Below are 11204 nucleotides of genomic sequence, written 5' to 3'. Positions count from 1 at the left end.
AATCATGATCTTTCAGTATTTATAACTTAAGATTTATTTATTTTATATGACTCCTTAGTTTATGATTTGTATATGGCATTATCAAATTGATCTCTCATGATCTTTAATACTAATATCTTTTATGTTATGATTGGAAAGGTAAAGAAAAAAAAATTTACACCATTATATCCTTTCCTTCCTTTTGATAACGATAAAGGTGGAGAGAGAGAGAGAAAAAGTGGCTTATATATTTCAAAGAGAAATAAAAACTTACACATTTCTCCTTTGTGTTGATGACAAAGGAGGAGAAGTTGACTGTAATCTTTTGATAATTTAAAATTTTGATGATTTAGAATGATGCATGCATTATATCTTAATGACTTGAAATTATGATATTATGATGTATGCATTGATATTTTAACTATAATGTGTTATATATGACTTTTGCAAAGAAAGTCACTATAATTAAAATTAATATGAAATCAATTAATGAGTTTATGAACTAATGAGCGTTTGAGAAAAATGAAGCATGACAAACTTTGATTATAGAAAAGCAAATCATTGAAGCCGGAGAATCATACACTCGGTCAAAGTGCATCATGTTATAGATTGGGCATCGGGCCAGAAGGATCAGATATTGTGCCAAGAAGATCGGATGTTGTTGGAGGTCAACATACCAATGGATTAGGCAATACGTCGAAAGATAGGATGATGCATTAGAAGTTCGGATGAACTGATGACATGTCGAACAACGTAGGCTTTATGATTGTAGTTGTTGAGTCTTGATCAAAGTAGTTTAAGTGTCTAATTGAGTTGGTTTTGGGTGTAATTATGTCAACTTGATTAGGAGTCCATTGGGCTTGAATCAGGGTTGAATTAAGCTTATTGGAACACCGATTCAGTGACTTGAGGTTGGGCTAAACGGTGGCACCACTAGGCCAAGCCATGGTACCGCTTGTGAGTTAGAAAGTACAAAATGTATTTTTCTAAAAAAACCCGAGGGTGGTATTGCTAGGGTCAGCAATGGTACCATCGCCTAGTGTTAAGCGATGGTACCACCTAGGTAGGCAGTGGTACCGCCGGTGCTTAGGTTGTTAAGAGATAGTACTACCCTATGCATGCGGTGGTATCGCTAGTATCCCGAATCCCGAAATCTAGGATTTGAATTTTTGGCTCCACTTCTGAAGTCATTTAAGACCTATAAATACCCTTCTCATGCTTACTTAAAAAAGTATGAAAAACTTGTGATTTTAAAGTGTTGTAAACTTTTGAAAAGTGTTGAGTCTCTTACTCATTGTGTCTAGAAGTCATTCTAAGGGAGGTGAGAGGTCTTCTTACTCATTGTGTCTAGAAGTCATTCTAAGGGAGGTAAGAGGTCTTTTGTAAAATAGAGGTATAAGGGTTTTCTCCTAAATCTATGAAAAAAAAAGAAAGAGTTGTAACAAAAATAGTTGATCTTCGCTTATTGAAAGAACATTGATAGTGAAAGTCGATGACCTTGAATAAAGAAGAATCGAGAATGGACGTAGGTCGGGATGATCGAACCACTATAAATCGATTTGTATTTCTTCTTTTATCTTGATTTATTATTGTATACTAATTTACTTACTAAGCAATCCTTACTGGTACTTTTTGTTAATCATATTTTCGATATTGATTTATTGATTAAACTTTTAAATCGAAATTTTTTGAAAGCACTAATTCACTCTACTCTACTCTTAGTGCCTTTACGATGGATGAAGACCACTAATGTAAGTATTAACGAAGATGAATAGATTGGGATCCTAGACTATCTTACTTGTTAAATATTTTAATATTGCTAGCAAGTGTATCTTATTCTTGTTGGTCTTTTTAAAAGCTTATAACTAATAAAGTCATGCTAAAATTTCTTCACCAACTATCTGAAGGACATGATCGATTCCTCGGCCAACTAAAATCCTTTGACAAAGGGGCATGTATGGCTTTGGCTCTAGTTGTTTTCCCTGCTTAATCTCCTTCTTTGAGATGTCGGTCAATCTCGATGAGTTGGTCATGGACATCAAAAGGAAATCCAACGGAATGGATATTTGACTCCTTTGGCATTTTAGTTTCTCGCATGGTGGCATTCCGTGGTGAGTAAACCTCAAAGGAGTCTCTACCAAAAGGCAATGCGACTCAGCCAACTCTGTAGGGAGTTGGTGCCGACAAAGGAATCGGGGCGTGGCCGAAGGAGTTGTTCTTTACTGTGATAACTAGGCAAGTTGGGGGATGAAAGAGTGATGGTTTGAATAATCTTATTGGGTTAGGTTACTGAATGTTGCATTAAAAATTGTGATAGTAGGTGGGAGTGAAGTTGGTTGTGGAGTAAACGGTGGATGGTTGGTTGTCACATCATGAATAATTGACGGAAGGCAATGGATTTCGAGATTGGGAAGGTAGGGTTTTTGGTGGACTCGAAGGTGGGTTTTAGGTGAAATTGTAATGTTAATCTATTAAGATATATTATGATTGTTTGACTTAGATGTCGATTTAGAATCAACTGAGATTATACTTCATGTTTGTCTCGATGTGAGATAGTGTCAGGTCCAGAGGTTCCAATATCATTCGATTTAAAGTTGTGTTGAACCATCGATAACTATGCTAAAGGCATTCGTCTTTCCGAAGTTTAAGTTAGCATTTGGATCGATTGTATTAACTAAATATCGAGTTTGTAAGAGCTGAAAGCATTAGAGGATTGGAGTCTCGTACCTATGGTGATAATATGATGTAATTGTGTTGGGAATGGTTATGGGCCTCCTTTGGTCTTGGGTGTAATCATGTTGCACTAAATCCTGATGTAATCATACGGTGATGAGGTAGCGACAACGTAGTATTGAAGTGTTCGACGTGTAGTGCTGAGGTGTCTATCATATGATATTAAGGTGTTAATCATATGGTGTTGAAGGGTTAGCTATGTGATGTTGACGTGTTAACCACATGACACTAAGTTGTTGATGATCCGTCATGACTTTGGTTAGGCTTTGATTTTATTATGTATACAACCATAAACTTGATTTTAATTAATATAGTATGTTTGCATGTATTACATGTTAATTATTGTATGTTTATTTTTGCGTATGATAAATAATTAATTATAACAAAGTTGAGTGCTTCTTGAGTCAGGTGGCATTTCAAGAAACTCTAGAAATCTATCATCAAATTGAATTTCAAGATAATTTAAATTTCAAATTTTTATGTACATACGAGAATGGACATGTATGTTTCCTTCCATAAGAGAAGATAGTTATCAAGAATAATCGGTTCGTGCATAGAATAAAAAGAAAAGAGAGAAAAAACCTTTGTCATCAAAGAGTTTGCAACTATTTATAGCATGGGGATGGAGATATCCGCCGATTCATATTTTATTATGATGATAGATCGTATTTCGAACTATGCTAATATGGCAGATCTGATTCATGTTTTATATTGTAATTTTCTATCAACACGAACTTATAAGTCTAACATTCTCTCCTTTAAATGTCTAATATAATATCCAATCAAGAGAAACTTTCTAAAATTATTTTGTTTTTTTTATCAAAAACAATTGAAAATTCGACACATGAATTAGAAGGATATTATATATATATACACATAAAAGAGTGGCAAAATAAGCAGCTTCCTGGAACTATGATCAGCTGTCTATTTCTCGGTGTGACCGCCTTATCATCTTTAACAGTATTCTTCTGTGGAAAGGAAATTTAACAGCATGCTTGTGTTGAATATTAAGGTCGATGCCCATAAATGCCAAGTTAACCATTCAATCGTGCAAGTTGCAAACTTGGACTTCACTTCCCACAAGGAAACCAATAAAAAAACTCAAGCCTTCAACGAAGACCACAACTACTCCTCGGTCGTTTTAATCCAACGAAGACCACAACAACAAGAAAAAGATGCTCTTGAAAATTCTGCGTCACATTAGTCCGTCACCGGACACCGTCGGCAGATCGATCCTTTTCTCGGCTTCCAAGACTTTTCTTATTCCTCCTCATCTTGTAAGCGTGGATTAAGCAACCAGTGAAAGAGGCAAAATTTGGCATTCCTACGACAAAAGATCTACTTCGAATTCGTCACGAATCATACCACTAGATTCTCCCCGATATCGTTGTCAACGCATCACCATATTCAAAGTCCACCAACCACACATTGTCTAAATGCCAGCGTGCGCTTCATTGCTACACTATAAATGAATCTGATGCCTCCTCCCACATCAACCACTGCAAAACTGTAGCAATACCAAGTTATCGATCCCAATGGTCAGCCTTCCTAAAGCTACTCTTCCTCTCCCCTCCCTCTCCCCTCCCTCCCTCTCCAACTCCAACTCCAACTCCAACTCCAACTCCTTTGCATGCGCCTTCCATTTTTCTTACCCTGATAGAAGACGCCATGCCCACCCCAAGATCTCATGCAAAGCTAGCGATGAGCATGAGATGACTGCAAATGCCAAGCTCGACCGCCGCGATGTGCTCGTTGGCCTCGGCGGGCTTTGTGGAGCCGCTGCCGGCCTCGGGATCGACAGTAAGGCCCTCGGAAATCCCATCCAGGCGCCTGATCTTACCAAGTGCGGCCCCGCCGATCTACCCACCGGTGCAACGCCCACCAACTGCTGCCCGCCTTATTTTCCTGACAAGAAGATTATCGATTTCAAGCGTCCGCCGAATTCGTCACCCTTCCGTGTCCGCCCGGCCGCCCACTTGGTCGACTCCGACTACCTGGACAAGTATAAGAAGGCGGTGGAGCTCATGAGGGCACTGCCGGCCGACGATCCGCGCAACTTCATGCAGCAGGCCAATGTCCACTGCGCTTACTGTGATGGCGCCTACGACCAGATCGGCTTCCCCAACCTCGAGCTCCAAGTCCACAACTCCTGGCTCTTCTTCCCTTGGCACCGCTTCTACCTCTACTTCCACGAGAGGATCCTCGGCAAGCTCATAGGCGACGACACTTTCGCCCTCCCTTTCTGGAACTGGGACGCGCCCGGCGGCATGAAGCTGCCGTCGATCTACGCCGACCCTTCATCCTCGCTCTATGACAAGTTTCGCGACCCCAAGCACCAGCCGCCGGTCATCGTCGACCTCGATTACAACGGAACCGACCCTAGTTCCACCGACGCAGAGCAGATCGATCAGAACCTCAAGATCATGTACCGGCAGGTGATCTCCAACGGCAAGACGCCGTTGCTGTTCTTAGGCTCGGCTTACCGTGCCGGCGACAACCCAAACCCCGGCGCGGGCTCGCTCGAGAACATACCACACGGCCCCGTCCACGGGTGGACTGGCGACAGAAGCCAACCCAATCTCGAGGACATGGGCAACTTCTACTCCGCGGGGCGCGACCCTATCTTCTTCGCCCACCATTCAAACGTCGACCGCATGTGGTACTTGTGGAAGAAGCTCGGCGGGAAGCATCAGGACTTTAACGATAAGGACTGGCTCAACACCACCTTCCTCTTCTACGACGAGAATGCTGACTTAGTTCGAGTCACCCTCAAGGACTGCTTGGAGCCGGAGTGGCTTCGTTACGATTACCAAGACGTCGAGATCCCGTGGCTGAAGACCCGGCCGACTCCCAAAGCCTTGAAGGCGCAGAAAACCGCAGCGAAAACACTGAAAGCTACAGCAGAGACGCCGTTCCCGGTGACGCTGCAATCCGCGGTGAGCACGACGGTGAAGAGGCCCAAGGTATCGAGGAGCGGCAAGGAGAAGGAAGAGGAAGAGGAGGTCCTCATCGTGGAGGGGATCGAGTTCGACCGCGACTACTTCATAAAGTTCGACGTCTTCGTGAACGCCACCGAGGGTGAGGGCATCACGCCGGGCGCCAGCGAGTTCGCGGGCAGCTTCGTCAACGTCCCGCACAAGCACAAGCACAGCAAGAAGGAGAAGAAGCTGAAGACGAGGCTCTGTCTGGGGATCACTGACCTGCTCGAGGACATCGGGGCGGAGGACGACGACAGCGTGCTCGTCACCATCGTCCCGAAAGCCGGCAAGGGCAAGGTGTCGGTCGCCGGCGTACGCATCGATTTCCCAAATTGAAGTAATACTATATATTTCTAGTACCTATCAAGGAAAATAAAAGCCGCACCATCGTAACAGTGTAAAGCTCAACTTTAATCGTCGAGTCACATCGGCGGACGTCGTAATGTTGCGTTATGGACCGGAAATGAGAGAGAGGACACGGCTAGTTACGACCATTCGTAAGCGTGCAACAGTTTTCGCGTTTCACATCCTTCGAATCGTGTCGTAGTTACGTAACCCAGAAGGCTTGTCATTAGTGTGGTGTGTGGTGACCGTGTGGATCAGATATCGCATGAGGGAGTGGAGACGAAGGGATCATCGTAAGTTTTGACGTACGCCACGAGTTCCCCTAAGTCAGTCGTTATAATTTTTTTTTTCAAATAAATGAAATAATGTTCACACTCTATTATTTTTACAGGATATCTCTTATATTCTAGAATTTAAAATTATAACCAAACTCAAGAGGATGAAAAAATTCAAAACTATGCTTTATAATATTTTTTTTGCTCATGCACCATCAATAAAACTCGAGTGACGTATTTATAGGTTTTAATAATGGAGTTAAAAATTTAAATTTCTAAAATTTTTGAGGTACGGATAGTACTGTCGTTGGCACTAGACGTTCAAAAAAACGTTCTACGAAAATAATAAAAATTTAAATTAAAAAAAAAATTTCCCTCCAATTGTAAATGAAGAATAAGAATTCTTTCGATCATCCACCCTATTAAGAGGCAAATCATTTCTGAAGTTGCTTTTAAAGTTTGAAACCTTGGGTAATATCATAGTAATTTTATGTAGGATGTTTTTTTAGAATTTCTATCTTTTTGATCGATTTTCTATCTCGATACACCGCACGTACTGTACATTGTGTAGTTTTCTCATTTTCCTTCCGATATAACATACAATCTTTTTTTTTTTTGAAAAAAAATGCAATCATTTTTACGTGTATCTATCGATTCATAGTAAAGACCTAAAATGCCTTTTATATCATGATATGTTTTAGATAGCATATTTCCCTCAGGAAAGATATCGCATAACCATTCCAATATGCAAAAACTTTTATCTGCCATATGACTCATGCACTTTATATGAAATTTTTTTAAGAGAAATAAAAGTTTTCAAAAAATCATGAGACTAACTGAAGAAAATAATAGAACGTAAGAATAATTATTGAAGAAACTTTATTGAAGAAGAAAAGAAACTTTATTGAAGAAATGAAAATGCTTCAATACATTAACATGTTGCCTCTCCTATTTATACAGATTAGGAGAAAAAAAAATATTTCTCTCAATAGAATAAAGGATTTTTCTTAACAGAATAGAAAGATTTCCTCGTATAGTTGGAAAAATCTTATCTTCTATCATTAACAACTCAAGAGAGAACTGCTTTATAAAATTAAGAATAAGACTTACGATTTGAGGAACTCTTTTTTACAAAATAAGACTTATATAACTTGTTAGAATACAAATTTCTCACATAAACTCAACAATTGCTTTAGAACATTTGACGATTTCTATGTTCAACCGACCAACCATCATTATAGAGACCTTAATCACCTCAAGACATGAAGAAAATGATCAAAAAGTATTCCAAATCAGGAGCACTAAGCCAAGTATAAGCCCACTAAGGGCCCAAGTCTATCTCATTTCTAGCTCTGTGCTTACCTATGCTGAGCCCAGTATAAGCCCACTAAGGGCCCAAGTCTACCTCATTTCTCGATGTGACGTCGTCCATTGTTTGTTCATACTTCTTTAAAGATTTTAAAATGCATCGAAGAAATGCTTATCTGCAAATTATTTTTGAATGTGAATTTACAAAACCGTGATGGACTACTGGTTGGCAGCTTCGATGCAACTGCAGCTCCGGTTCTTTTTTATCTCACCCTATTGCGTCTCCACCACGAGGCTGTAGCATATCCCCTTCAACTCCTTCATTTTGGCCTCGAACTCATTGGCCTCTGCCTCCTGATTTGTAGCCTCCAGCCAACTTATGGTCTGCTCGATGACGCCGTCCACCTTCTTGACGCTGCTTTTCATCTTGAGGGCGTACTTCTCCAGCTCATTCTTGGCCTCTATCTTCCTCTTATGCTCTTCGTCTTCCTCCTTGTACTTCTTGGCTCGCCAGACCATCTCCTCGATCTCTTCCTTGCTCAGCCTGGTCATGTCACGGGTGACGGTGATCTTGTTTTTCTCCTTCCCCATGGTCTTGTCGTAGATCGACAGGTCCAAAATGCCGTCGGCGTCGATGTCGAAGCAGACGTTGATCTCAAGCGAGCTGTCTTGAGCTGAAGGAATTCCACAAAGTTCAAATCGGCCGAGAAGGTTGTTGTCCCTCGTTGTGCACCTCTCACCCTCGTAGACCTTGATACATGCTCGAGGTTTGTGGACGGCGGTGGACAAAACCCGCTCCTTCTTGGTGGGGACGACGGTGTTCCTCGGTATCACAACGACCATGTTGCCGCCACCGGCTTCCAGGCCGAGGGAGAGGGGAGCAACATCTAACAACAGCATGTCGTGGAGATTCTCGTGGTCGTCTCCCCTCAGCATGGCAGCTTTGGCTGCAGCGCCGTAGGCGACAGCCTCATCGGGGTTGATGCTCTTGCATAGCTCCTTTCCGTCAAAGAGCTCCTGCAAAAGCTGCTGCACTCGGGGAATCCTCGTCGATCCACCGATGAGAACCACGTCGTGGATGCTGCTCTTGTCCATCTTTGCATCCCGGAGACATTTCTTTACGGTGTCCGCGCACTTGGTGAACAAGTCGTCGTTGAGCTCCTCGAACAAAGTACGAGTGATGGTGGAGGAGAAATCCGAGTCCTCGAACAGGCTGTCGATCTCAATGGTAGCTTGGTTGGTGGAAGAGAGTGTTCTCTTGGCTTTCTCACATGCTATCTTTAGCTTCCGCAGTTTCCTTGGGTTCCCGCTTATGTCTTTTCGGTGCTGCCGCTTGAACTCATCGACGAAGTGGCTCACCATCCGGTTGTCGAAGTCTTCGCCACCGAGATGGGCATCACCAGCAGTGGCCTTCACCTCAAAGACGCCCTGCGAAATGGTGAGCACGGAGACATCGAACGTACCACCACCAAGGTCAAATATGAGCACATTCGTCTCGCTGTTTGATCTTTTGTGGAGACCGTAAGCAATAGCAGCAGCGGTTGGCTCGTTAACGAGTCCTACGATGTTGAGACCCGCGATGGCTCCAGCGTTCTTGGTGGCCTCGCGCTGGTGGTCGCTGAAGTAGGCAGGAACAGTGATCACCACGTCGTCAGTGGCGCATCCAAGATAGGATTCAGCAATCTCACGCATCTTTACGAGGATCATCGAGGTGATCTCCTCTGCGGTGAACTGCTGCTCCTCGCCCTTGTACTGGACGACGATCAGGGGCCTGTCGCCTTGGCCATCGATGACCTTGAATGGCCACGATCGCATGTCATTCTGCACCGAGGGGTCACTGAAACGCCTCCCAATTAAGCGCTTTACATCTGTAGAACAAGGTGATCATGTAGTCAAGGGGAATCTTGACGATAATCTTCTCGTACATCAGTTTTCCGGAATATTATACCAGGAAGAGCAAAGTAATGGACTCAAAATTAATTGTTCGTACAGACCACCTGGTTTCATGGAACACCAAGAAACCGAGAACTGAACTGTAGAAGAAGAAGAAGAAGAAGAAGGTAAGGAGAAGTCAGTCACCGAAGACAGTGTTGGTGGGGTTCATGACCACCTGGTTCTGGGCCTCGTTGCCGATGAAGCGTTGTGTGCCGGTGAAGGCGACGGAGGAGGGGGTGGTGCGATTGCCCTGATCGTCAGCGATGATCTCGACCCGGCCGTGCTGCCACACCGCGACGCACGAGGAGGTCGTTCCAAGGTCGATTCCGATCGCCGGCCCTGCGCCTCTTCTCCCCATGGAAGGAACCATAATAGAACTCGATCGTAAGAGCACAAGCACAAGTGGTAGCAGCGAAAGAAGAAGGCTGATGGCCGAAGGATTTATATCCGAAAGCTTTGGCTGAAAGAAGAATCTGATGACTCGGTGGAAGACTTGTAGTAAGCGGCGCATAGTAACTTCCAACCTTTCCTCGTGACATGATGACTAAGAGCATTAGATTCTTTCATAGGGATTATAACTTTCGGTGGGTAGCATTAGATTTTTTTTCAAAAACAAATATCTGTTTAATTATAATGTTTTTCGGATTAGTACTTTTTTTTTTGTGTCATGTATTTAAATGGTAACAAATTTATTGACTTCAACCGAAATTTAAAATTTTGAATTGATCAGATATATATATATATATATATATATATAGTGTGAAGAAGATTGTTAAGGTGGAGTGGAAGTGATTACTTTTGTTAGGTCAGAAATCAGTGATTACTTATTCAAAAACTTGAAAAAGTTAGATTCTTTTTCACATATTTGCATATATCCAACTTATATAATAAGCAACTGATTGGTTGAGCTGTTGGCCACATATTTATGCGGAAGCAAACAAAGGAGAATAAGTGCTTTTCTTGCCGACACTACTTTATGCACTTTATCAATCATAGAAGAGAGAGAGAGATAGAGAGAGTAGCTCGCAACTCAACTACAGTATGAGCCTTTTATTTTCTTAGAAGCGCTAATATGAATGTTTTCTCCCATCAAATGGCTTAAATTAGTTTGATTGATGATGCATTATCTAAGACAAATCCATACAAAAAAAAAAAGGATTTTGAATAAAAAATATTAAACCCAATCTAACGGGGGTTAATATTTAAACCTAAATAAATAACAATAGACTCAATTAGTCCTTACTGGTTCATTCTATTTGAAGTTAGTCTAACTCTAGATATTAGAAAGTGAGTTAAGACTAATATTAACTTATAAAAGATAGTTTCACGTGAGTTATGACTAATATTAACTTATAAAGATATGATGGGTATATTATTATTAACTTTAGTTTAGATATTTTGAACCAATGATATAGGTTTAATGAAATTAATAAGCTAATTATCTTATTAGATCGGATCATGATAATTAATATCTGAGCTAATTTATTATTAAAGTATAGTGAGGGGCTTGAGTAAAAAAGGGCTACATGCTACATGATAATGGTTTTAGTTGATTGGTTTAACATTCACTGGTTAGTTTCCAGATTTTCTTATTGTGGATCTTGTGTTGTCTAACATGTTCAAAACTTTTTCTATTGATATCCTTTTTTAT

At 41.6% G+C, this 11204-nt stretch overlaps 2 protein-coding genes across 2 annotated transcripts; one reads left to right on the top strand and one right to left on the bottom strand.

Moving 5' to 3' along the window:
* The first annotated feature begins 4134 nt into the window (after window positions 1–4134).
* LOC135588836 (polyphenol oxidase, chloroplastic-like) lies at window positions 4135–6184 on the top strand. Its single transcript, XM_065081179.1, has one exon. It carries the CDS (start codon window positions 4248–4250, stop codon window positions 6024–6026), a length of 1779 nt encoding a protein of 592 aa, XP_064937251.1. The 5' UTR covers window positions 4135–4247; the 3' UTR covers window positions 6027–6184.
* A 1590-nt stretch (window positions 6185–7774) lies between these two features.
* LOC135588835 (heat shock cognate 70 kDa protein-like) lies at window positions 7775–10054 on the bottom strand. Its single transcript, XM_065081178.1, has 2 exons — window positions 9698–10054; window positions 7775–9486 (listed from the first exon to the last, which is right to left on the bottom strand). Exons 1-2 carry the CDS (start codon window positions 9921–9923, stop codon window positions 7892–7894), a joined length of 1821 nt encoding a protein of 606 aa, XP_064937250.1. The 5' UTR covers window positions 9924–10054; the 3' UTR covers window positions 7775–7891.
* Window positions 10055–11204: the final 1150 nt, after the last annotated feature.

This window comes from Musa acuminata, chromosome BXJ1-8 (assembly GCF_036884655.1).
Source record: "Musa acuminata AAA Group cultivar baxijiao chromosome BXJ1-8, Cavendish_Baxijiao_AAA, whole genome shotgun sequence".
NCBI lineage: Eukaryota > Viridiplantae > Streptophyta > Magnoliopsida > Zingiberales > Musaceae > Musa > Musa acuminata.
This window is presented reverse-complemented; position numbering and strand designations above follow the sequence as displayed.

Coding starts and splice junctions, on each gene's coding strand:
- LOC135588836 (XM_065081179.1), top strand. CDS start 4,248: ATGGTCAGCCTTCCTAAAGCTACTCTTCCTCTCCCCTCCCTCTCCCCT.
- LOC135588835 (XM_065081178.1), bottom strand. CDS start 9,923: ATGGTTCCTTCCATGGGGAGAAGAGGCGCAGGGCCGGCGATCGGAATC. Junction 9,487..9,697: donor CCCCACCAACACTGTCTTCG/GTGACTGACTTC, acceptor CTTGTTCTACAG/ATGTAAAGCGCTTAATTGGG.